This window comes from Microcaecilia unicolor, chromosome 9 (assembly GCF_901765095.1).
Source record: "Microcaecilia unicolor chromosome 9, aMicUni1.1, whole genome shotgun sequence".
In the NCBI taxonomy this organism is placed as follows: domain Eukaryota; kingdom Metazoa; phylum Chordata; class Amphibia; order Gymnophiona; family Siphonopidae; genus Microcaecilia; species Microcaecilia unicolor.
In genome coordinates this window covers 8445158-8472816 of record NC_044039.1, presented here as the reverse complement: position 1 = coordinate 8472816, position 27659 = coordinate 8445158, and the positions used below count along the sequence as shown (strand labels likewise).

The 27659-nt window shown below is 44.1% G+C and overlaps 1 protein-coding gene across 5 annotated transcripts in view; it reads right to left on the bottom strand.

Moving 5' to 3' along the window:
• The window catches only part of RAB3IP (RAB3A interacting protein), a 57535-nt gene that overhangs the window by 4404 nt on the left and 25472 nt on the right, over positions 1 to 27659 (bottom strand). For 3 of the 5 annotated variants that reach the window (XM_030214682.1, XM_030214683.1, XM_030214684.1), the window contains exons 4-10: positions 16380 to 16649; positions 15478 to 15736; positions 8845 to 8940; positions 7155 to 7232; positions 6072 to 6275; positions 4159 to 4287; positions 1452 to 1564 (exon numbers count right to left, since the gene is read on the bottom strand). In XM_030214682.1, the coding sequence (XP_030070542.1) occupies positions 1452 to 1564; positions 4159 to 4287; positions 6072 to 6275; positions 7155 to 7232; positions 8845 to 8940; positions 15478 to 15736; positions 16380 to 16624 (1124 nt within the window). In that variant the 5' untranslated portion in view covers positions 16625 to 16649. Of the gene's footprint in view, positions 1 to 1451; positions 1565 to 4158; positions 4288 to 6071; positions 6276 to 7154; positions 7233 to 8844; positions 8941 to 15477; positions 15737 to 16379; positions 16650 to 18150; positions 18274 to 27659 lie in introns of those variants that run through there. The other 2 variants (XM_030214685.1, XM_030214686.1) reach the window with 2 other exon arrangements.

The following is a 27659-nucleotide window of genomic DNA, read 5'->3' as shown; positions in this document are numbered from 1 at the left end:
CTCCTTCCTTCCTTCTCACCCAGTACTTCCCTCACCCGTAACTGTCTTGTCTGTCTGTATTACTTAGATTGTAAGCTCTTTTGAGCAGGGTCTCTTTGTGTCAGGTGTTCAGCGCTGCGTGCGTCTGGTAGCGCTATACAAATGCTAATAATAAAACTGGTCTTCAAAAATGGAAATCTTTAGAGCTTTTTCTTTCAACTACGGCCTGCCATTAGGTCTTGGACTCAGCTTTGTGTACTTTATCCTGTTCTACTATTTTTAAGTTTTTGCTGTATTTTAAAAATCTAATTAGAAAAAAAATTTCTTATCTGGCTGTCCCGCAAAATCAGATCTCACCCAAACACATTCTCGCCATATGTGGTCTAACTTTGAAGTTCTGCTATAACCAAACCAAATCTATGAACATAAACACTCGTTCGATAATTAACTCAAGTTATACTAACCTGTTTCATTTACTCTTTTACAATGAAGCCGTTCTGCAAGATAAATGTCTCCCCAGGAAGAACAGAAAGCATGGTTCACAAATATACATGAGCATTGCTGGCCACTGAAAACCCAACCTGTGCTTTCCCCCAGATGAAAGCAAATCCATCACCAGCAGTGCAACACCTGCAGACACCAACACCAATGTCTCCTAGAGATGCAGGACCAGGCAGCACTGTACCAAGAATTTAGACATCAGAATGGTTCTAACACAGCATGGTACATTTAAGAAATCTGACCAACAGGGCTGCTGAGAGGGGGGGGCAGGGGGGACAAAATTCCCCGGGCCCAGCACCACAGTCCCTGGTCTCACCCGCCCGCGGCTTCGTCAACTGTCTGCCACCGGGCCCCTGCATTCAAATAGGCAGCGCCGCAGTCTCACCTCCCTGTGAAAGCGGCAGATCGCCTCCCTTCGGGCCTTCCCTCCGTGTCCCGCCCTCGTCTGATGTAACTTCCTGTTTCGGCGAGGGCAGGACACAGGGAGGGACGGCCCGAAGGGAGGTGATCTACCACTTTCACATGGAGGTGAGGCCGCGGCGCTGCCGATTTGAATGCAGGGGGCACGGTGGCAGACGGTCGACAGAGCCGAGGGCGGGTGGGTGAGACTGGGGGCTGCGGTACTGGGTGGCCTGAGTGGCGATGGGGGGGGAGACCTTGCCCCGGGCCCGGCTCAGTCTCTCGGCGGCCCTGCTGACCAATAGATTCTGGACGAAATAAATGCAGTCTTACAGCAGGTTAACCATCAACTCCCAAACAGTGATCTATCCCCAACTTCTGTCTTGCACAGTCTTCTCACGCATGCAATGATATAACGGAACTCGGACCTTGGTAAAATAATGTTCCTCCAAGGTAAGAATTCACCTTCTCTCATTTTATTGATGTGCTAGTTTCTTTTAATAAAACTATAAAGTAGCGTTAGAAAACAAATCACTGGTTCTCTCTTGGATGTGTCTTGACTTATAACATACTTTGGTCCTCCACACTCCACCGCAGATGCCTTCACAAACCGAACAGGTTGCAGGCCAACGGGTTCAATGCTCAAGGTGTTGTTTTCCACAGCTTCAAGGACAGCTGAAGCCAACTTCAAAAAAACAAAAAACAAAAGAAAGGGAATGATTTTAAAGTGCTGGCCTTTGCTCCTCCATAGCTGTAGACCATTATCAATAATCAGCTTTTCTTGCAGACCATTATCAATTATCAGCTTTTCTTACATAAGTACTCAACTGTGGAACGCTTTGCCCAAAACCTTGAGATCTATCCATCTTAACTTCAGGAAACTACTGAAAACCAACTTGTTTAAGAAGGCCTACCCCCCTGACCCAAATTAACTTCCTACTTCCTGCGACACAACAAAATATGGGCCGTACTAGACTTCTATCACCACCCCCTTTTTATTTCTTTGTTGTTTTTACTTATGTTTCTTACATGCTTACTACTGTACTATGTCTTTGTATTATTGAACCGGAGCCTACCTCTTCGGAATTGTGTAAGCCACATTGAGCCTGCAACTAAGTGGGAAAATGTGGGATATAAATGTGTTAAATAAATAAATACAACCACATACACTACTACTACTACTTATCAAGTTCAATGAACTATGGGGGTCTTTTGCAAAGGTGCTCTAGTGTGCGCCACCCACGTAGACGCACATATTCCTATGGGCATCTACACGATTAGCGAACGCACCTTTGAAAAGGGGTTCTCCACACTATGAGAACTGTGCCTGGATGGAACTGCACAAAAGTGGTTACCTAGAACCAGGACTTGGAAGAACAGAGAAGGTAAGTATCTATCTATAAAAGAATGAGTATTCAGTTAGACTCTGATAAAAGTCACTGTGAATGTGCTGTAATAAGGGAAAGGATAGCATAAAGCCTGCCAGGAACTGGGAGGTTCCCTGCTGCGAGGGCAGATAGAATAGCAAGAAATTGACAGAGGATCCCTAAGCTTCCTAGCAGCGGTCCCTTGAGGGAAAAGGGGAGCGGTGACCTCTTTGAGCATGCAGGGCCTATGCCTGAGACTCTATGCAGATTCCCCTAGGCCAATGGCGTTCCTACGTCAGCTTCCACCCAAGGTGGATCGCTGCTTTACATCCACCTGGGTGCATCACTTCCCACACACCCCCCCCCCCCCCCCACCTCCCAGCGCATCACCTCCTGGGGGGTCCAGGGAGAAGTCATGCTGATGTCGGCTCTACCAGTTTCCTGCCCCGGAACAGGAAGTAACATCAGAGGGAGCAGGGAACCGGCGGAGCGGACTGCCCCAAACGCCCCACCCTTGGTCCGCTACTGCCCTAGGCAAAGGATGCGACAGGAGCACATAAAATGCTTTTTGGACCCACTCAGGGAACGGTGTGTCCTCCAGCCATGCTGGTGCTGTAAAGACAGCTCAGGACAGAGGAAGCAGCTCACCGCATGGAAGTGGACACTGAGAGTCCCTGCTCGGCTGACACTAAAGATACATAGATGAAATCTTTTGAACAAGGTCCTGGGCTGAATGGGGCCTACTGCAGACTGTTTTTTCTTTTTTGGCTTCAGCAGCGAAGGAGGTTGTAGCAATTGTAACTCTTTTGCTACGAGGGTAGTGGGGCTACAGCTCCATTTCCCTTAAACTAAAAGTTAGAGCTGAAGGAAGGGGCATTTGTGCTGTTTTTTTTAACTTTTTCCCCTTTCTTTTTCCAGCAGTGGCAGGTAGAACTGCTTTGGAGGCTGTTTGGAAACAGGTTTTAAAGCCACATAAACAGTGTATTAGTGGTATCAATAGCAAGAGCAGGTACTAAAGAACTGCATGGGACCAGAACTGCAAGCTGATTAATCCAGCAGCCTACGGGTGCCTGAAAGGTCAAAGGCTGCCAGGCCAGAGGGAAAGCTCTGCTGGACAGTGACATGGACATTTAAAGACACAGTACCAAGGGGACAGTTTGACTGAGCTGCAAGTCAAACTTGTGTATAACCTATATATATATAAAACTCACCCTCAACATTCTATTCTCTGACGTCACTGAAGTCAAGGTTCGTAAGTTCGTGGTGCTGAAGCCACGAAAATCACCCAGTCTCTGGGCCCCGCCCTCGCGTCAAACGTTGTGACGTTGAGAGCGGAGCAATTCAGTCACACATCGACGGGGAGCAGGCGGCGCAATGGCGTCAGTGACGACGAAGGTGCGTTGGTTGGGTGGTTGGTTGGTTGGTTGGATGGGTGGGGGGGGCAGAGGAAAGCCTTGCTAGCGCCCATTTCATTGGCTCCAGAAACGGGCCTTTTTTTTTACTAGTTTTAAATAAAACCTTGTTAAGGAGGGGTTTTTTTTGTTTTCAAATTTAGAGAGACCAGCTTGTTGTCGGCAGAGTGGAAGGAAGAGAAAGAGAAGGGCGATTCTACACAAGCTCTCACAGATATCTGGTGGCCCTTTTGTAGCAGTGGGTCCCAAACCTAGTCCCGGAGGCACCCCAGGCAGTCAGGTTTTCAGGATATCCACAATGAATATTCATGAGAGAGATTTGCATGCAAAGGAGGCAATGCATGCAGATCTCTCATGAATATTCATTGTGGGTATCCTGAAAACCTGAGTGGCTGGGGCTGCCTCCAGGACTAGGTTTGGGAACCACTGGAAAAGTCTTTTAACCAATCAAAAGCAGGGTTCATAAGCCCATGATGAAAGAAAAAAAAACAATATTTTACCTCACATTTTGAGAAGGTCAAACATGGAAAAATATCTTCCTGATAGATTCGGTCTAAGAAAGGACAAGATCTCTCCATAGAGGGCTCTTCTCTCCAGGATCTGAATTCATTATACAGAGATAAATCAGCCTAACAAACAAAACCCAGAAAGACACTTTTTTAAACAACAAAACAACCCCAGATCTACACATTTTGCAAGTGGCTGATGGTCAGATTACAGTAACCGGATGTCCAGAATGTGACATAAAATTGATAACAGCTACACAATGGGCCACAGAGAAATACTTCTAACAACAGCCTGTGCTAATCTTGTTCTAGTGCTTATGTGATAATTAAAAAAAAAAAAAAACTGGGAGGAAAAGACCTCAGAAGCCCCCTGGTGCTCAGTGCCAAAGCTCAGACAATTTAGCACTAAATGGGCAGCTGCGTAATCATAGGTCAGACAAACCTCCATATTGCTTATGTCCTTTCCATGCTTGTATTTGTTATACATCATTTTCAATTAAAGTAACAAAAACGTTCATAACGCACTCCCCCCCCCCCCCCCCCTCCATTAGCTGGCGTCAAATAAAGAAGTTGTTAGAACCATCTTTTCCGTATCAAGCAGTTAAGTTTTGGTGTTCTTTGCCCGTTTCTCTTAGAACTGCACCAATATATTTGAGTTTCATTTGTTTCAAAAACCTTACTGTTAAGGTTTGTCCTGTTTAATTTTTTTGTAACACGCTTTGACCCATTTGTTTGGGAGTTGGTGGAATGTCATATCAAATAAATAAATATCATACCATATAATAATTAAAAAAAATAGCATAATCATAACAAGTTACAGCTGGTTTCACATTAAATCAGAACAGTTCAACATAAGAATTAAAGACATAACCATATCAAGTTACAAAAGTCAAAATAGCTGACTTTGCATAAAATCACCAGATTTCAAATACTTAAATTGTTCAACACAGATACTTTTGAAAAAAAAAAAATAAGGATTTTACCAATGGCAGATACAAGGTTATGAGCCTATGCGATGTCTAATTCCCTTTCTTCATTATTTATTACCAAGAATATTCACATTAAAAAAAAAAAAGCATTTCTCAAGTATCTCAAGTTTTACCTAATTCTCTGCCAGGGACACAGACAAAAGGAAGCTGCACAAGGACAAACCTCAGTTCAGTTATACTGTATAAACTGAAAACAGTGGCCTAATGTTAGAACAATGGGTTGGGAACTAGGAAAGCCAGGGTTCAAATCCCACTTCAGCCACCAACACTCCTTGTAACCTTGGGCTAGTGACTATTTCTCACCGTCTCGGGCACCCACTTAAAATACTGGCTGTTCACAGTAAGGACCACATCCAATACCCAACTACTTACCATCAGTGAACAGTGCTACATATGCCCAACAGCATTACAAAAATGACAAGTGTTATTATTATTACTGATAGAGATCTATAAAATAATGAGTGGAGTTGAACAAGTAGATGTGAAGCGTCTGTTCACGCTTTCCAAAAATACTAGGACTAGGGGGCATGCGATGAAGCTACAATGTAGTAAAAAATTTAAAACGAATCGGAGAAAATTTTTCTTCACTCAACGTGTAATTAAACTCTGGAATTCGTTGCCAGAGAATGTGGTAAAGGCGGTTAGCTTAGCGGAGTTTAAAAAAGGTTTGGATGGCTTCCTAAAGGAAAAGTCCATAGACCGTTATTAAATGGACTTGGGGAAAATCCACTGCTTATTTCTGGGATAAGCAGTATAAAATGTTTTGTACTTTTTTGGGATCTTGCCAGGTATTTGTGACCTGGATTGGCCACTGTTGGAAACAGGATGCCAGCAGGTAGCTCATTAAACAAGCCCGTGATGCACATCCCAAATTTAGCCATTTCCTTTCTCCACCCTCATCATCCCTCCATATCTTACTTCCTTGCAGTCCTTGACTATGGGCTGTATCACACTCAGATCCTGCTGACTACTGCTCATAGCACTGCTGGTACTTTTGTTCCTCACGTGACCCTTTTTGAAAGGGGTCTTCCCACCGGGCTGAAGCTCATTGGTTGGTGATGTGGGGGAGGTGGAGAGCACCAGCGTCTTCAAAGCTGCTACTTCAGCTTGCAGAACATCAATCTTGAAAACAGAGAATCAACAAAAACAAACCACAGTTCAGTCTCTTGCGGATCTGATCGTGTGCATACACACAGTTCTTCAACGCACAATAACTTGCAAGTTCATTAAAAACAAAGAGAGGGCACACTTCTTTTAGAGACTGTTCTTAATACTACAGGCATTATCAAATGCAGCTCTACTCTCCCAAGACAGGACAGAGTAGGAGAGAATTCTTTTAAAGAAAAAGAAGAATTCAGAAAACGTTTGTACTTATTTTCAGAAGCCCAACTGCGTCCCTCTCTAGTTAGACACAAGCAAGATGGAAAAGATTTATATATGTTGCTTTTAGAATATATCATTTTTTATTGGTTGTTATTGAGTATATAAATCATTAATTTTTATGGACATCAATACATTTCTATATGTTTTTAATTTTGTATATTTAGACACATCTTGTTTGTGATTATACAAGTTTTCAAATGTCATTTGTTTTGTAGCCCCTGACGCAGCCCTGCTGGGCGAAACACGGCCAGTGTCGGGCTGATTCTGAATATTTTTGTCATATAATAAGTTGATATTTCTCTTTTGTTTTGCATTCTCAGTTCCACTTAAAGGAACGTGCACAAGCCATCAGGAGGAAGAAAAAGCAGGGCAACGAACATGGCGGCACTGGAGACTGGCGCTGAAGAAGGTATCTGCTGCTGTGGGGTGCGCCGGGGGGAGCCATGAGGTGGTGGGGGGGGGGGGCAAGGCGGCGGGGTGGCAGACTAAAATGTGCCCCCCCCCACCTCACCTCGGGCTCTGGCCCTCTCCCACCGTGAGGTCTGATTACGCACCTGGATGACAGATACCAAGAAAGCATGGTTTTAATCACTGTGCAAAACAAAATAAATTACCAACCTTTCCTTGTGCTTCCTTCAACTGTTTTTCCGCAGCAGCTTGTTTCACATTTGCTTCTCGTACCATTTTGTGCGCTTCCTGCAACATAAGAATTAGCCGAGGACGTAAAAGCTGCACTTGCACTTAAAGCACCGAACAGTTAACAAGTGCATATTTGGGACAGTTTTCAAAAAATAAGGAAATAAGAGGGCACGCAAAGCCAGAAATAAAGGCCCAGTCTACGAAGCTTCAATTTCTTCTTACAGGAAAAAGGAGGGTGAGAATACCGCACAGTAAAAATAAATAAAAAAAAGAAAAAAAGGCGTTAAAACAAGGATCAGAAAAACACGCACCAAGATGGAGGAGTGGCCTAGTGGTTAGGGTGGTGGACTTTGGTCCTGGGGAACTGAGTTCGATTCCCACTTCAGGCACAGGCAGCTCCTTGTGACTCTGGGCAAGTCACTTAACCCTCCATTGCCCCATGTAAGCCGCATTGAGCCTGCCATGAGTGGGAAAGCGCAGGGTACAAATGTAACAAAAATAAAATAGATACTATTGGAGATTCTACATGGAATGTTGCTACTGTTGGAGATTCTACATGGAATGTTGCTATTCCACTAGCAACATTCCATGTCGAAGGCTGCGCAGGCTTCTGTTTCTGTGAGTCTGACGTCCTGCACGTAAGTGCAGGATGTCAGACTCACAGAAGCAGAAGCCTGCGCGGCCACATTGGTGATCTGCAAGGGCCGACTTCTACATGGAATGTTGCTAGTGGAATAGCAACATTCCATGTAGAATCTCAAATAGTAGCAACAGTGGAGGAGTGACCTAGTGGTTAGGGTGGTGGACTTTGGTCCTGAGGAACTGAGTTTGATTCCCACTTCAGGAACAGGCAGCTCCTTGTGACTCTGGGCAAGTCACTTAACCCTCCATTGCCCCATGTAAGCCGCATTGAGCCTGCCATGAGTGGGAAAGCGCGGGGTACAAATGTAACAAAAATAAAATAGATACTATTGGAGATTCTACATGGAATGTTGCTACTATTGGAGATTCTACATGCAATGTTGCTATTCCACTAGCAACATTCCATTTAGAAGGATGCGCAGGCTTCTGTTTCTGTGAGTCTGACGTCCTGCATGTACGTGCAGGACGTCAGACTCACAGAAGCAAAAGCCTGCGCGGCCACATTGGTGATCTGCAAGGGCCGGAATGTTGCTAGTGGAATAGCAACATTCCATGTAGAATCTGAAATAGTAGCAACAGTGGAGGAGTGGCCTAGTGGTTAGGGTGGTGGACTCTGGTCCTGGGGAACTAAGGAACGGAGTTCAATTCCCGGCACAGGCAGCTCCTTGTGACTCTGGGCAAGTTACTTAACCCTCAATTGCCTGCCGCATAGAGCCTGCCATGCGCGGGGTACAAATGTAACAACAACAAAAAAAAAAGTGAAACACAGGCTTTACTACAGTACTGGTTGGTCTGGGAGTGAACACAGATGAAGGAAGACTGAACAAGGGAGAATTCAGTCAGTCATTCTCTGTTCTTGAAAACAAACGGGCCTCCAGCCAAAAGTATTGCGAGACAGGTCGTCTGAAAAATGCTTCCAGAAAAACTGGAATTTTTGGCATCTCTAAAAAAGCTGCTACTGCTATTAGCAATTCTTCTTTCTCTTCCAAATCAGGAGGAGGGGAAAAAAAAAAACCCAAAAACTAACCTCAAACAGACTGGCTGTGAGCTCTTGCAGTTCCTGTCCAAGCTGGTCTCGCACCTTCGAAAGTCTTTCACACTGTTCATCTTTCAGCTTCAGCTCCTAAGGATCATCAGTGTGTCGGCATAAAGGGAAAAGATTTATTCTTAAAATCAACATCCTCTTTATAGTTAAACGATTTTATTGATGTACAGCATAGTGAACACAACTGACAACAGTGATACATCTATTTCCATCTACTTTCACTTTATACATTTCGGTAAGTCTTATCTACTGCAACACCAATATTTTTATGTTTTCCCCCTCCCTCCCTCCCCCCACCCCTCAACTTCTAACAATTAATTATGATTCCTTATCGTATCACTGTAAATGGCAACCTCTCCATCCAAGTAGCTAGAGGGTCCAGTTTACCAAACATGTGAATTTGCATCCTTAGAGAGTCACAATCCTATGCTTTATTCAATAAAATGAAGATACCTTATATCATAGTCGAGTGACCCCCCCAGCCCCAGGTGAGCCACTCCTGCAACCAATATAAATTCCTTCGCGTCACCATAACATATAAGTGTTCTCTTAATAATCAACATCCTCTTTATACAGAGGAGCACAACAGGCTTGTCCACGAGCTCCAAACTGAATCACAACTACAAAGTTCCTGATTGCACTGGGGTAAAAAGACAAGACTGAATCAACCCTATCAGGCAAAGCTGAAGCCAGGTGGCAAAACTTGGGAGTACAGAGATCAATGCTGATATTGAGATGGAAACCTTGATTATTTTGAAAACAGCTGCAGACTTTGCCTGCTTATGCCTTCTAGGTTTTCTGCTTCCTTACCACAGGTCCAGCCAGCCAATTACGCCTTGCCCATCCTGGGGAACTGAGTTCGATTCCCACTGCAGCTCCTTGTGACTCTGGGCAAGTCACTTAACCCTCCATTGCCCCTGGTACAAAATAAGTACCTGAATATATGTAAACTGCTTTGAATGTAGTTGCAAAAACCTCAGAAAGGTGGTATATCAAGTCCCATTTCCCTTTCCCAGTTTGAGATTCTACATGGAATGTTGCTGTTGCTACTATTTGAGATTCTGGAATGTTGCTACTATTTGAAGATTCTACATGGAATGTTGCTAGTGGAGGAGGAGCCTAGTGGTTAGTGCAGTGGACTTTGATCCTACGGAACTGAGTTCAAGTCCCACTGCAGCTCCTTGTGACTCTGGGCAAGTCACTTAACCCTCCATTGCCCCTGGTACAAAATAAATACCTGAATATATGTAAACCGCTTTGAATGTAGTTGCAAAAACCTCAGAAAGGCGGTATATCAAGTCCCATTTCCCTTTTGACATCACCATATCAGAAGTGAGCCAAGTATCAGGCAATCATGCCATTGTGACATCACTGATGAGGTTGGCTCTTATTGGTGGAATGAGTGGAGGAGTAGCCTAGTGGTTAGTGCAGCAGACTTTGATCCTGGGGAACTGTATAGGGCAATCAAGCCATTGTGACATCACTGATGAGGTTGGCTCTTATTGGTGGAATGAGTGGAGGAGTAGCCTAGCGGTTAGTGCAGCAGACTTTGATCCTGGGGAACTGTATAGGGCAATCAAGCCATTGTGACATCACTGATGAGGTTGGCTCTTATTGGTGGAATGAGTGGAGGAGTAGCCTAGTGGTTAGTGCAGCGGATTTCGACCCTGGGGAACTGAGTTCAATTCCCACTGCAGCTCCTTGTGACTCTGGGCAAGTCACTTAACCCTCCATTGCCCCTGGTACACAATAAGTACCTGAATATATGTAAACCGCTTTGAATGTAGTTGTAAAAAACATAGAAAAACGGTATATCAAGCCCCATTCCCTTTTAAAATTTTACAACTTCTACAGTAGCACACATCAAAGTAGTGAATAAAAAGGAGGATGTTGTGCTCCTTGGTGCGCTCCTGAAGGTGCTCTTGAAAGTCATGCCTATTAAGTCTCACTCTGGTGTGGACTCACATTTTTCTCGTAGGAAGGAGGCTCCCTATGCCAGACCCCAGTATACTGGGAACACAGTCCCTCGTATGTGCTGCCAGTCTCACAGGTACGACACTCATGCTTAGGGGTCCTTTTAACTAAGGTGCACTGAAAAATGGGTTACGGTAGTGTAGGCGCGGGTTTTGGGTGCGCGCGCCAATCCATTTTTCAGCATGCCTGTAAAAAGACCTTCTGTAAATTTTTGCCGAAAACGGACAAGTGGCAAAATCAAAATTGCCATGCGTTCCATTTTGGGTCTGAGACCTTACCACAAGCCATTGACCCAGCGGTAAAGTCTCACGCGGTAACCAGACGGTAATGACTTTTGCGCGCCAAATGCCACTTGGCATGCGTAGCTGATGCGCGCCAGAAAATAAAAAAAAAATTGGGTGCCAAAAATGAAATTACCGCAAGGGCCACGTGGTAGCTCCATTTTGGATCACATTGGGCGCACGTAGACGCTTACGCGGCTTAGTAAAAGGGCCCCTTAGTAACTCCTTCTCAGTAACATGTTGGTCCTACATATCAGCTTACTACTCCTTATCAATTCCATAGCCCTATAAAAATGTACACAGCACTGTACACAGTCATTTAAGAGATCATCCCTGCTCAACAGAGCTTACAATGGCCTCCTTGCTTAAGGTTAGACTTTGAAATGTGCCATCCCTGCAAGACAAAGGTAAAAAAAAGAAAGCAGCAGTCCTCTGTATGCAACTACTAAGTCGCGAACAACTTATGGGCTGCCACTTGCGTAATTATTATTATTATTAGCATTTGTATAGCGCTACCAGACGCACGCAGCGCTGAACACCTGATACAAAGAGACAGTCCCTGCTCAAAAGAGCTTACAATCTAAATAATACAGACAGACAAGACAGTTACGGGCGAGGGAAGTAATGGGTGAGAAGGGAGGAATGGACAAGGGGAGGGCAATTGTGGCTAGGAGCTAAAAAGCAGCAGTGAAAAGGTGGGTTTTCAGCATAGATTTGAAAAGAGGTAGAGATGGAGCTAGACATATAGGTCCAGGAAGTCTATTCCAGGCATAAGGTGCCACGAGAGAAAAGGAGCGAAGCCTGGAGTTAGCAGTGGAGGAGAAGGAGGACGACGACAAGGGAGATTTGTCCAGCGAGCGGAGTTCACGGGGAGGAATGTAGGGAGAGATGAGAGTGGAGAGGTAATGGGGGGCTAAAAGCAGCAGTGAAAAGGTGGGTTTTCAGCATAGATTTGAAAACAGGTAGAGATGGAGCTAATGGTTTCTTGGCAGACTATTAGAGGGAGGGGGTTGCTATTGCTTTCTTCCCCCCCCCCCCCCCCCCAGGGAAGGCCAAGTTCTTTACCAACAAAAGAGAATGGATGGCTAAGTTGGCCAGAGTCTTCGAAGCTGAAGATTTAACAATTTTTGTACATCTTATATTCTACATATTATTGTTGTTGTACCTCTCATCTGTAAAATTACAAGAGGAGGGGGAAAAAAAAAAAAAAAAGACCTCAAATGTCCCAGCATGGCAGCAAGCTATAAAATCTTTATGCCAGCATATTTCGGACTCCAATCATATCATTGGTCTTTAAAAAAAACCTCCTTGTAGGATTTCTTATCATCAATTTTTTGTGTGATTTTTTAAATTTTCTATTATATATCGTGCACTCAATCTTCTCACAATATATCTTTATCGTATTCTATTTAGATATTAAAAAAATTAAATATTAAAGCACTTAGCTCTTCATTCTTTCGCCAACAGGGCTCTCCATTTCACTTATAAATAAGTTGGCCAGAGGCCAGAAACCTGACAAAATTCCCAGTGAAAGATCTGAATACATGTAAATGAGCACAATAGGAAAGTCACCTAACAATAGTATCACAAGGCCTCTTAATTATAGATATTATTATTCAAACCTCTAATTTAGATCTCCTCTGCATAAAAGAAACCTGAATTACTAAGCCAGAGTTGTTTTATGTAGACCAGACATGCTTCGCTGGCTATCATTTTGTATATTTCAACCATGAACATAAATGGGGATGATTTAACAGGCTTCCGATTCATTTCACAAAATGTTGTTCCTCCCCAACAGTTAAGGGCTTGGCTTTTAGACAAATCATTCCTCCCCTTCAGATCTGCTACTTGTTTAATCAACCCACCCACCTGTTCGCGTGTCCTAAATTCTGGATTTATATGGCAGAGCAGCATTTTAGAAAAGGAATTTCAACTCGGAATATGGACGACCCAAGTCAGAACATCACAAATGGACGATACAGCCTGTTCTGAAATACACGCGAGATGGTCGTCCATGTGCTGGAAACATCCGGCATTAACATCGATTTTACAAACTGAAACATCCAAATTATAAAAGATGTTCCACTCCATGTGGAAACTTAAAAGAGTAAAACCTTTCTTCCCGAGACATATCTTCCGCACCCTGGTACAGTCAACGGTAATAAGTCATCTGGACTACTGCAACGCACTATTCGCGGGCTGCAAAGAACACACTATCAAAAAACTCCAAACTGCCCAGGATACTGCCGCCAAACTCATATTTGGAAAAGCTAAATATGAAAGTGCAAAACCCTTAAGAGAGAAACTCCACTGGCTCCCACTCAGGGAACGCATTACGTTCAAGATCTGCACGACTGTACACAAAATCATTCACGCGGACGCCCCAATCTGCATGCTAAACCTCGCAGACTTACCGCCAAGAAACGCCACAAGATCATCCCGCAAATTTCTCAACCTACACTTCCCCAGCTGTAAAGGACTAAAATACAAGCAGATGCACGCCACCACCTTCTCTTATATAAGTACGCAATTATGGAATGCATTGCCCACAGACCTGAGAACAATCGACGAAACAACTGTCTTCCGCAAATCTCTGAAGACATATCTCTTCAGCAAGGACTACAATGAGAACCGATAGCCACACCAGTACACCTCACCAACCCACTCAGTTAAGAAAGCCCACCATCTATAATTACCCTAATCACTCCCTTCCTTTCTTCTTCCACTTAATTTCTGCACAACACTAAATGTATCTGCTATCCTGTAATGACAATGTTTATAAAACTATGTAAGCCACACTGAGCCTGCAAATAGGTGGGATAATGTGGGATACAAATGCAATAAAATAAATAAATAAAAACAGGGAAAACAAGGGATGTGGACACTTATGTGGCCTCACAGGAATGTCCACCTTATAAAAATAGCCACACAGACATCCATGCAGAGCACAGGGGTAGACTAATGGTTAGAGCAATGAGTTGAGAATCAGGGGATCCAGGTTCAAATCCCACTTCAGCTGTTTATGATTTTTTTTTTTTTTTAAACTTTGAACCTTCCAGAAACAGAAAAATACCTACTGTACCTGCAGAGGTCCATCTATTCTCTGTATCTCCTGTGCTCTGTCCTCCAGTCTGCAGGGGAACTCAGCTAACAGTGTTGCTTACCTACTGCTTCCACCTCTGCCGAGCTTCCTCTGCAGTGTCCTGTTTGCGACTGTCCTAAAACTATATGATATTATGATGGGGGACACAATACAATTGTTCACCTTTCTGTGGTTTTTGCAACTACATTCAAAGTGGTTTACACAGTTTATACAGGTACTAATTTGGGACAACAGAGGGTTAAGTGACTTGCCCTGAGTCACAAGGAGCTGTAGTGGGAATCAAACCCAGTTCAGCAGAATCAAACCCACTGCACTAACGACTGGGCCACTCCTCCACTAGCAACATTCCATGTAGAATCTTCAAATAGGGAAAGGGAAATGGGACTTGATATACCACTTTTCTCTGGTTTTTGCAACTACACTCAAAGCAGTTTACATAGTATATATGGGGAAACTGAGGGTTAAGTGACTTACCCAGAGTCAGAAGGAGCTGCAGTGGGAATTGAACCCAGTTCCCCAGGATCAAAGTCCACTGCACTAACCACTAGGCTACTCCTCAGGTTAATATTGCCCTGGATGATGGACAAGCAAGTTCATGGTAAAAAAAAAAATACCTGCCCCTGTTTTCAAACGTTTCCATCCTGTTCCTAAGAGCGAGTGTTCCAACTGTTACACAGAAATGAGCGCTGCAGTCCATAAATAACACTGTCCTGGGCTGTACAGAGGCAGTAAACATAAGGGCCTTGCACAAGACAGAAACTTGTGAAGTGCTGTGATTGCATAGATCAGAGACGCCGCTCTGATCTTCTCCGCTCAACAACTTTGTTTCCATTACAATTGAGCACTATAGCTTCAGTTTATTGGTAAGACACACATATTCTTTTTATATTTGGATAGAATTAATAATCAACAGACGGCAGAGAAGACTCCTGACGCAGGCCAGTACGGCCGAAACACAGCTGTGTCGAGTCCCTTTCTCCCTGCTACAGTTTGGCTAATAAAGTTGATTCTCCATTTTTACATCCAAAGTGTCGCCTTTTTTATGTAATTTTTTGATTTTGATGAATTCATCTTTTAAATACATATCTTATGATTAATTTTAAATTTTTACGTTTTTTATATATATTTTATTTTTATGTTTTTATGTTTTTTTGTTTTTTGTTTTTGATGGTCATCTTTGCTGTTTTGTTTCTTCTTCTTCTTCTCAGTGCCATGTTCATGCCAGATAAATTACAAATTCTGCCCCAGTTCTCTTACCATCTGAGCTTTGGCAAGTTCTTCCTTTAGCCGCTCATATCCCTTCTCTCGGACTTCCAGGACAGATGGGCTGCGCAGATGAGACAGACTGTCTGTACTCAGCTTAAGAATATCATCCGAGCAGTCCAGGGCATCTGTCAACGTTGCGCCCTGTAGGAACTCTCTCTCAGCACGGTTGCTGTTCCTTCTGCGGCTGGGTTTGGGTGAGCACTGCTGGGCTCCCGAGGTAGAACAAGGTACAGAGTCTGTAGCATTGCTGCTAGAAAAGAAACCCAAAAAAACGCATTAAGAAGAAGCTTTAAAATAATAACAACAACAATAATTAAATAAGAAATAAAAACTGTGTATGTATATTTTCTCTTTAGAAGATTTCTGCAAGGCACGGAGGTTAGGAGGGCTTTTTCAAGGTTGGGGATAAGCCAGCTATTCCAATAACATGCAGGTTGTTATTTTGAAAATTACTGCGAAGTCCAAAAGGGAAAAAGCAACTGCAAACCTTTACAACTATGCAAGAAATATGAAACTTAGGCCCTATAAACTCCAGAATAACCTTGCAGAGAACTGCTCCAACACAATATGCTGATGACAGATTATTATAGGGACGGGGTCCTGAAAAATTCTGGGTGGCTTCACATCTGCCTGTCTCCATTCTGGGTGGCTTCACATCTGCCTGTCTCCAAAAAAAAGGTAGCCCCCCCAGCTTCACAGGGCGTGAAGGAGAAAGCAGGGTTAAAGAACAATATACCCACAAATTCTTAAGCTTTGACTAATAATCCAAACAACTTCTGGTGCTTCAGTCTGTTCCATACTACGTAAGAACATGATATTAATATATTCTGAAACCATTTTGTTAGAAGTTAGGTTTCTTCGTGTTTACAAGCCTGGTCTCTTCCGGAGCATACCTGATCCCTGAAGTTTCTCCACAGCGTAGGTGCCTAGGAGAATAGACGGGCTGCGTGGGAAGGTCAGATGCATTTAACGTGTTCGGCTGTACGGGTGTGGAGCTGATAGGGGGATGACTCCAATAGATGACACCAGGTGAGGTAGGTAGCTCATGGGTTTCTGACTCGCACAGTCCGAGCAAGTCTGGTGTAGAGGGCGAAGCTAGATTCACTTCATGGAAGCCTTCCAAGGGGTCACTGGCCATATTAACAGCCTCATCATATGAAACCCTGCACAAAAAAAAAAAAAAAAAGCCATAAGGTTATCATATAAGGATTATTGTCCTAGTCACCTCTGCCCTGGGCAGCTGACATATCACACGTTCAAACTTTTACAAGAGGACTGAATTGTAATGCACTTATTCATGCTACTACTCAGCTGTGTATGTATAAAAACATACAACGCAATAGTGTCCCATTACAAAAGCACTCTAGTTTGGCTCAATTTTTATTTCCCAGGATATAGGAGTAAAGAGTCAGATACTGTTGCCAAGCTAGAATCTCAGATTTGAATTCCAAGCCCAGCTACAGGCCAGACAGTACTATAATGGCTCACAGTATTTTGGGGGTGGGGGGGGGAGGGGAGGAAGGTCCACATGCTAGAAGCATAAGATTATTGGATTTAGACTTCAATTCTGCCATCAAGACAAGGTAAAAAAAAAAACATTAATTGGCTATCAGACTAGGAGCTTTTCTGATGGCTGCATCTGCTCTTTATCATTTACTAGGAAAGAAGGCCCGTTTCTCAGAGCAATGAAACGGGCGCTAGCTTTTTTTTTGGGGGGGGGGGGGGGGGTGACACATATGGAGAACAATGGCGATTTTCCTGGGCCGCCCCGTGGCTCGTCGCGGTTGTAGCTGGTTCGTGCGCCGCCGCTGTTAGCGTTGTCATAGCTCTGTGTGGGTGGCGATTTTCCTGGGCCGCCCTCGATGTCATCGCGTTCTGACGCGAGGGCGGAGCACAGGTACAGTAATAAAACTCACCCTCAACGTTTGCTCCGCCCTCGATGTCATGACGTTTGACGCGAGGGCGGGGCCCGGTGGCTTCACCACCACGAACCTTCGAACCTGAAGGAACTGAAAGTCAGTGGCTTGGCTTCACCGACGTCAGTGTCCTCAGAACGTTGAGGGTGAGCTTTATTATAGTAGATTTGTTTACTATACCGTCACTTACTGCATCAGCAAATCAGAATGGTTTACATTATAAAAATATACATTTAAAACACAAGAAATAACAACTAAGAAATCCAATTTTTGATAGGAAAGCACAAAACAAAAAAAAAACATTCACACTGAAGAAATAACTAAACGAATATACCAGTCATACTAAAACCAAAAAGAATAACGCTGCATTATAAAGTTGAACATCCTTTATATGTTTTTAAAGCTTTACGAAAGCAAGTATATGATTCTTCCATTGCTATAATAACAAGATCCAATTTGATCGCCCCTATCGGACTGACATTTCACTTGTCTCTTAGATTGTAAGCTCTTCGAGCAGGGGCCGTCCCCTCTTTGTTAAATTGTACAGCGCTGCGTAACCCTAGTAGCGCTTTAGAAATGTTAAGTAGTAAGGTCTGAGAGCAAGAGAGAAAGAGCCTGACCACAAACACCAAAAACACCTAACAACCACTTTTGCGAAAGCCATTTTTTGGACCAATTCCAAAGACTGTAACTTGATGATGGAGTGATCTAACAGCATCTTTCAAGACACAGAGGAATCAGAGCCTACCTGCTAATTTCCTTCCCTTGAATCCCTCCAATCCAGTCCAGATGTGTCGGTTCACCTTTCCCTGCCAGCAGATAAGAGACTGAGAACCCTATGTAGGGTCCTGTGCAGTTCTGGGATGGCTAGCCCAGTATTCCTATAATCAAAACTAAAATTTGAGTCCCACTAACTTCAAACCTGAAGGCACTGAAATTACTGACCACGAGTCTGAAATGAGAAAACCAACAAAGAAGAATGAAAAAGGTGCAAAAACACACCTCTATAATTCTTACCACCATTACACCCCTGCAACAGAGATCTGCAGTATATAAACTTTAGTAGGGCTGTGTTCTGGACTGGAGGGATTTGAAGAAAGGAAATTAGCAGGTAAGCCCTCATTTCACCTTCCTCATCATCCCTCATCCAGGCCATTGGAAGTACCAAAACAGTATTTAACTCAGAATAGGTATAGACAAGCCTACGTCCAACAAACTTGTCCCAAACTTAGCATCTTCCCTGGCCCGGTTTCTAACCTATAATGCCATTCAAAGGAATGCAGAGACGTCCAAGTGTCAACCTTACAATTTCCTTGAGGGAACCAGACTATACTTCATCCAGGATGCCACCTGTATCCTTATGGAAGGAGCTCATAGCCCCAAAATTACATGACCACACACAATTTATGCCGAAGCAGTAGTTCTCTTAATCCGAGCTACTCTCACTATCAAGGCTACCTCACCCTTCCAAGGACCACCAAACACCACAAAATGATGATTGGACTTGCAGAAATCTGTAGTGATCCCCACATACCTTCACAGACTACTCCAAGTTCCTCCAAGCTACCACAGTTACTCAACTCTGCGGAAAAGCGGCAGCGAAATTGACTAACATAAAAAGGAGATACAACCTTCAAACTAGAAGGAATCAGATGAATCACCACTATGTCCAATGATACTACCAGGAAAGTCTCCCAATACAAATAATCTGTTAATACAAAACCAAGCAGTTTACAATACAATAGAATAAATACTAAAGGAAAAAATAATAAAATTACTACTGCCATAAATCAGAGGTTAATGAATGTTAAATGAACTTAAATGTTCAAAGACAAAACGTTTTAATAGAAATATAAACGAGAAGAATAAGCGTAATGGCAGGTCCAACGTCTAGAGCCAAATGTCACATAAACCTAAAGTCGATAACATTTTAAGGTGGCACTAGAAACCTGACAATCCATTTCTTCTTCCAATTCCATTCTAGTTGACCCAAAATTAAAAAAAAAAAAAACAACAGATCAGTACATCTTAAGACACCACATCTGCCAACCTATTTCTCAACCATTAAAATCAACACAGTTAGTTATGTTCTTTACCGATGCCCTTATTACGTCATACAAAGTATCAACCAAGACAGCAGAATCCAACTCCAAGTGGGCTGCTTCAGAAACAACTTCCGAGGATCCTGCATAGGAAACCTCAAGTAAAGGGGTGGGCAACCTTGGTCCTCGAGGGCCACAATCCAGTCCAGGTTTTCAGGATTTCCCCAATGAATATGCATATACGTACTACGTAACCACTATACGTATATAAATAATCTTTCTTTATTATCTTAACTGTAATTATGTATACCTTAAATACGTGTAATCACCCTATTTTCCATCTCTTGTTCTAGCATATCACATTTCCTATCTCATTCATTCTAATCATACACACTTCTAAACACAAAAATATATAAAATACATGAACAAGCTGTACAGACATGAGTACTAACAGGAAGTCGGTCTATGCTGGTATCTATTCAAATGTCTTTTTTTTTATAACTTCTCAAGTATCACCACTTAACTTAAATGTGGTAACCTGTGCTGTCTATCACAGTCCAATATATGCTGGATTCATTCAAAAAAGATCCTGTCTCCAAGTCCAAGTCCTGATTCGTGACTTTCCGTATGAAACCGTCTTGTATCTTCCTCGTGTCCAAAGTTTGTTATTTCTTATAGCTGTTAAGTCTACCAGCTTACTCCTTTGCCAATCCCAATTCACTGATTCTGGGTACGACAGACCCACTGTCACAACTCTTTAAACCCATGAATATGCATGAGATCTAGTTACATACAATAGAGACAGTCCCAAAAAACCAACTGGGTTGGGACCCTCGAGGACCAAGGTTGCCCACCCCTGCTCTAGTAGCTGCTGGGTCCACTGCAGAAAGGCCCTAGCTATATAACCATTCTAGCCATTTGCTGGCAGAGGAAGGTAAACCCACGTGTCCAGACTAGACTGGATGATAAAGAAAGACAAAATTATTTTCAACTTGTTCAGCATACAAGCAATGCACATTTTGAATTCAGATACCTTACTTTTTTTCTGGTTGAATTACATGGCAGAGGCCACAGGACATTAAAAAAAAAAAAAAACCAAGATGAAAGAACATAAGAACATAAGCACTGCCATACTGGGAAAAGACCAAGGGTCCATCAAGCCCTGCATCCTGTCTCTGACAGTGGCTAATCCAGGCCTCAAGAACCCAGCAAAAACCCAAAAACAAAACAAAAATTTAAATTAATAATGTTCAATGGACTTTTCCTTCATGAATCTGTCCAAACCCCCTTTAAACTCAGCAAGGCCAACTGCTGTCACTACATTCTCCGGCAACGAGTTCCAGAGTCTAACTACACGCTGAGTAAAGAAAAACTTTCTCCTATTTGTTTTAAATCTACCATATTCTAGCTTCATCTTATGTCCCCTGGTTCTATTATTGTTAGAGAGTGTAAGCAAATGCTTCGTGTCTGTCCGCTCCTTTCCACTCATTATCCTGTAGAAGAAAAATGCAAAAACCACAGAAAATCCAGGTAAAGAAAATGCACTTGTCCAGCAGCACAACCAGAAATGATTTTCTTGGACCATCGGTTCCTTCTTACCCCTGTGTACTTTCAGCTCAATCAGAACTGGCATCACGAAACTTCATTTGCAACAACCTACTTCCCTTTTGTTTTTGTTTTTAAATTTTCCCTTCCATCACAGCTCCCTTGCCAATGCAGCTGACCCTTTCTAACTTGGTAACCTTAAGATACACTACGTCAACACACATGTCCTTACCAAGGTCTTTGCACTGCCCGTCACATTATACCCACAGAGAAAGCCAAGAAGGACAAAGACAAACTAACATGTACAGAGGAGGAGGTGCCAGCATGAGAAGAAACGGGATACTGAGCTCAGCCAGGGCACTTCAGAAGGCAAAACTCCCAGTCGTAATCAGCTTTCATCAAGTGAGCTGCCAACACTCTTGAATCTGATTAGCAAATAACCAGCAGGAGAAACTAATATCACAGTAGAAAAAAAGATTCCTTTCTGAATATTGCTCGATGGGAAGAAATCACCAGATATATAGTAAGCTTGTCAAAGCTACTCAAAACCATCTCAACTTTAGGAAATTACTCAAGACTAGCCTATTCCGGAAGGCCTACTCCCAGGCTACTCCAACCTAAAACCCAAAGTCCTTCTTAGCAGCATATAAATGGACCATTTTGGACTCTCTTACCTTTACCCTTTTTCCCTTTATACCTTGTTCTTTCTATCCACTCTGACTACCAGGAGCGGGACCAGATCTTCTCGAACTTATCTCAACCTTCAACCTTCCCGATTGCAAAGGTCTCAAATACAAAACCTACTACGCATCCAACTTCTCCGTTATAGGCAGCCAACTCTGGAACGCAACACCAAGACTCATCCGAAAAACCAAAGAACACCTACCCTCCCGAAAGCTGCTGAAAACATACCTCTTCAAACAAACCCATCCAAATGACCCAAATTAATTCACGAACCTAACCCACACCACTAACACTACCCTCACCTCTATCCCTCCCCCCACATCTCTTGCTCTTATCCTACTCCATACAGTTGTGTTATCTCTGTGATACTGTACCATACATTGTAAGCCGCACTGAACCTGCTATTGAGCGGGAAAGAGCGGGGTATAAATACTACAAATAAATAAATAAAATACCACAATCTATTGTATTTGTATAATTACTGGACTGGCGATAGCCTTTTCGGTCCATTGTAAGCCACATTGAGCCTGCAAACATGTGGGAAAATGTGGGGTATAAATGTGATAAATAAAATAAATAAACCTTCTGTGTCATGGACCTTAATACTGTCTTTATATCCCTCATCAAACTGCTGTTTGAGTCCAAGGAAATTCTCGGGTGTGGGGGGGAGGGGGGAGTTCAACATACCATTGTGATAATGAGAACCTGGCTTCAGTATTTCTGCAGGGATACCTCCATGGCTTCAAGTCCAGGGGCTCACTCCCTGCCAAGGGCATCAGAATCCCAGTTGCTTGTTATCAAAGCAAATGTTTGAAATTGATTCTAATACCACATTGAAATATATAAATGAGGACTAATTTTGTTTTTTTTCAGTTAAGTACCAGGTCCAAAATCCCAGTCTCCTACGATATTTCATTACAGTTTACAGTAACGTTGTTAAAATGTACAGCTGTCACTCTTTAAAAGTCTGCTAGAACACAAATTGACGTAATCTTAGTAAATATTCTCTTGTGTATGGATCCTCAGGAGCTTAGCCGAGATTGGGTGCCAGAGCCGGTGGTGGGAGGCGGGGCTGGTGGTTGGAAGGCGGGGATAGTGCTGGGCAGACATACGGTCTGTGCCAGAGCCGGTGGTGGGAGGCGGGGCTGGTGGCTGGGATAGTGCTGGGCAGACTTATACGGTCTGTGCCAGAGCCGGTGATGGGAGGCGGGGATAGTGCTGGGCAGACTTATACGGTCTGTGCCACAGCCGGTGATGGGAGGCGGGGGGCTGGTGGCTGGGAGGCGGGGATAGTGCTGGGCAGACTTCTACGGTCTGTGCCCTGAAGAGGACAGGTACAAATCAAGGTAGGGTATATACACAAAAAGTAGCACATATGAGTTTAACTTGTTGGGCAGACTGGATGGACCGTGCAGGTCTTTTTCTGCCGTCATCTACTATGTTACTATGTAGTGGATAAATTCCACCTATTTGCTCAATACTGAGTGCAAAAATGTACCCCCTTTCCCCCAGGGAAAAAAAACAGATAGAAAAGAAAAAGGTAACCATCTGACTTTCTGATTTGGCCCTTTGATCAAATGCGGTTAAGACACACAGCAGAACTACACTAAAACAAGCTGTGTACATGACAGATACCCCCCTGCTGCTGAACTGCAGTTTAAAAGCTTCGACATCAAGCTGCAGAAAAGACTTTGTATGCTTATGTGCACTGCAATAAAACTGCAGACACAACTAGGTCACTGGAGGTCATTTCATGGATAAAGACAACCAGTCTGGTGATTTTTATATATAATTAGTTTAGTTTTCTGGTAACTGTCAATGACCGAGTGCTGTAGCTCTGCCCAGGGGGGTGGAGGAGACACTCTACAGTGAATCCTTTGTTCCTTACAAAGTCATGGGGCCAAAGCAAGGCAGAGAGATACTGTAGGCCGTGGATGCCTAGTTCGAGACCAGGAGGAAGGGAAAGAACAGGGCAGGGGATGGGAGAACTAACATCATTGCCCTGCAAATGTTATGGGTAGAAGCTAACTGCGTATCCATTTCTCTAGATATTGAGAGAGAGCACTCAGATATTTAGACTTATTTTAGGTGTGCCCCCCTAGCCCCCCACCCCTGACAAAGGTGATATAGAAATTTAATTAAAAATGATTTTTGGATGTATACACGCACTCTCTAATAAGGCAAACATAGTAACATAGTAGATGACGGCAGAAAAAGACCTGCACGGTCCATCCAGTCTGCCCAACAAGAGAACTCATATTTCTGCTTTTTGTGTATACCTTACCTTGATTTGTATCTGTATTTTTCAGGGCACAGACCGTATAAGTCTGCCCAGCACTAGCCCCGCCTCCCAACCACCAGCCCCTTGATTTGTATCTGTATTTTTCAGGGCATAGACCGTATAAGTCTGCCCAGCACTAGCCCCGCCTCCCAACCACCATCCCCTTGATTTGTATCTGTCATTTTCAGGGCACAGACCATATAAGTCTGCCCAGCACTAGCCCCGCCTCCCAACTACCAGCCCCTTGATTTGTATCTGTATTTTTCAGGGCACAGACCGTATAAGTCTGCCCAGCACTAGCCCCGCCTCCCAACCACCAGCCCCTTGATTTGTATCTGTATTTTTCAGGGAACAGACCGTATAAGTCTGCCCAGCACTAGCCCCGCCTCCCAACCAACAGCCCCTTGATTTGTATCTGTATTTTTCAGGGCACAGACCGTAGAAGTCTGCCCAGCACTAGCCCCGCCTCCCAACCACCAGCCCCTTGATTTGTATCTGTCATTTTCAGGGCACAGACCGTATAAGTCTGCCCAGCACTAGCCCCGCCTCCCAACCAACAGCCCCTTGATTTGTATCTGTCATTTTCAGGGCACAGACCGTATAAGTCTGCCCAGCACTAGCCCCGCCTCCCAACCACCAGCCCCTTGATTTGTATCTGTATTTTTCAGGGCACAGACCGTATAAGTCTGCCCAGCACTAGCCCCGCCTCCCAACCACCAGCCCCTTGATTTGTATCTGTATTTTTCAGGGCACAGACCGTATAAGTCTGCCCAGCACTAGCCCCGCCTCCCAACCAACAGCCCCTTGATTTGTATCTGTCATTTTCAGGGCACAGACCATATAAGTCTGCCCAGCACTAGCCCCGCCTCCCAACCACCAGCCCCTTGATTTGTATTTGTATTTTTCAGGGCACAGACTGTATAAGTCTGCCCAGCACTAGCCCCGCCTCCCAACCACCAGCCCCTTGATTTGTATCTGTCATTTTCAGGGCACAGACCGTATAAGTCTGCCCAGCACTAGCCCCGCCTCCCAACCACCAGCCCCTTGATTTGTATCTGTCATTTTCAGGGCACAGACCGTATAAGTCTGCCCAGCACTAGCCCCGCCTCCCAACCACCAGCCCCTTGATTTGTATCTGTCATTTTCAGGGCACAGACCGTATAAGTCTGCCCAGCACTAGCCCCACCTCCCAACCACCAGCCCCTTGATTTGTATCTGTCATTTTCAGGGCACAGACCGTATAAGTCTACCCAGCACTAGCCCCGCCTCCCAACCACCAGCCCCTTGATTTGTATCTGTATTTTTCAGGGCACAGACCATATAAGTCTGCCCAGCATTAACCCCGCCTCCCAACCACCAGTCCCGCCTCTGCAATCCAATCTCCGCTACGCTCCACTTCCATCATTCAATATAAAGTAGAAATGAGCTAAAATGAGTAAACAAGTTTATTTACCACCTATTTGAAAGAATTCACTCAAGATTGAAATCATAGATTATATCATGGCCAGTAGAGAAAAAAAACAAACAACTGTTTCACTATTCAAAACTTTAAGCTAGCAGTAAGCAAAGCATCCTGACCCCCATCTCAGCTACCAAGGCCAAAAATATTTGGAAGTTGTACGACCAGAACTGTAACATCTGCTGTTTGAGGCATTCAACCGTAAGGAACGCGACGGATCTGGTGAGTTGCCACACGCTCAATATCTCAGGAAGGAAGAATGCAGCGAGGACCAAACCAGAGGAGTGGCCTAGTAGTTAGAGTGGTGGACTTTGGTCCTGGGGAACTGGGTTCGATTCCCACTTCAGGCACAGGCAGCTCCTTGTGACTCTGGGCAAGTCACTTAACCCTCCATTGCCCCATGTAATGTAAGCCGCATTGAGCCTGCCATGAGTGGGAAAGCGCAGGGTACAAATGTAACAAAAATAAAATAGATACTATTGGAGATTCTACATGGAATGTTGCTACTATTGGAGATTCTACATGGAATGTTGCTACTATTGGAGATTCTACATGGAATGTTGCTATTCCACTAGCAACATTCCATGTAGAAGGCTGCGCAGGCTTCTGTTTCTGTGAGCACAGAAGCAGAAGCCTGCGCGGCCACGTTGGTGATCTGCAAGGGCCGACTTCTACATGGAATGTTGCTAGTGGAATAGCAACATTCCATGTAGAATCTCAAATAGTAGCAACAGTGGAGGAGTGGCCTAGTGGTTAGGGTGGTGGACTTTGGTCCTGGAGAACTGAGGAACTGAGTTTGATTCTCACTTCAGGCAGAGGCAGCTCCTTGTGACTCTGGGCAAGTCACTTAACCCTCCATTGCCCCATGTAAGCCGCATTGAGCCTGCCATGAGTGGGAAAGCGCAGGGTACAAATGTAACAAAAATAAAATAGATACTATTGGAGATTCTACATGGAATGTTGCTACTACTGGAGATTCTACATGGAATGTTGCTAGCAACATTCCATGTAGAAGCCTGCGCGGCCACATTGGTGATCTGCAAGGGCCGACTTCTACATGGAATGTTGCTAGTGGAATAGCAACATTCCATGTAGAATCTCAAATAGTGGAGGAGTGGCCTAGTGGTTAGGGTGGTGGACTTTGGTCCTGGGGAACTGAGGAACTGAGTTTGATTCCCACTTCAGGCACAGGCAGCTCCTTGTGACTCTTGGCAAGTCACTTAACCCTCCATTGCCTCATGTAAGCCATATTGAGCCTGCCATGAGTGGGAAAGCGTGGGGTACAAATGTAACAAAAATAAAATAGATACTATTGGAGATTCTACATGGAATGTTGCTACTATTGGAGATTCTACATGGAATGTTGCTATTCCACTAGCAACATTCCATGTAGAAGGCTGCGCAGGCTTCTGTTTCTGTGAGTCTGACATCCTGCACGTACGTGCAGGACGTCAGACTCACAGAAGCAGAAGCCTGCGCGGCCACGTTGGTGATCTGCAAGGGCCGACTTCTACATGGAATGTTGCTAGTGGAATAGCAACATTCCATGTAGAATCTCCAATAGTAGCAACAGTGGAGGAGTGGCCTAGTGGTTAGGGTGGTTGGTCCTGGGGAACTGGGTTCGATTCCCACTGCAGGCACAGGCAGCACCTTGTGACTCTGGGCAAGTCACTTAACCCTCCATTGCCCCAGGTACAAATAAGTACCTGTATATAAAATGTAAGCCGCATTGAGCCTGCTACGAGTGAGAAAGCGCGGGGTACAAACATAAGAAAATTTTAAATTTAAAAAGATACCTCCCCCGAAGCACCTCTAATTGCAGCATAATTAATTTTTTGGGTGGTGGGGGGTGGGAGGGGCACAGTTTTTTCTTTCTCCCTTGAGCTTCCAGCTCATGAAAACTAGGACTTGGAATACAGCACCAAGGGCCAGATAATCAAAAGCAAACGCAGGCACTAGACCAGGGCCTCTTGTCCAGGGGGGGGGGGGGGGGGGGGGGGGGTCTGGGCTATTTTTTTTTTTCCAACAGCCCAGATCTGTCAAACAATTTCTGCGGGAAGATTGTGCCTTGGGTGCACGCCCAGGCACAACCTTCCTACAGAATTACTCCTATGAATTTGCATGCTATTAGCTTTCACCACAGGGGTGTTATTGCCCTGCTCTCTTCCGGTGCTAATTTTAGAGTACTTTTCAGAACAGCGCAGGGTTTTGGATCATCTGGGTCCAAGAGCCTTCATTTGCAAGTA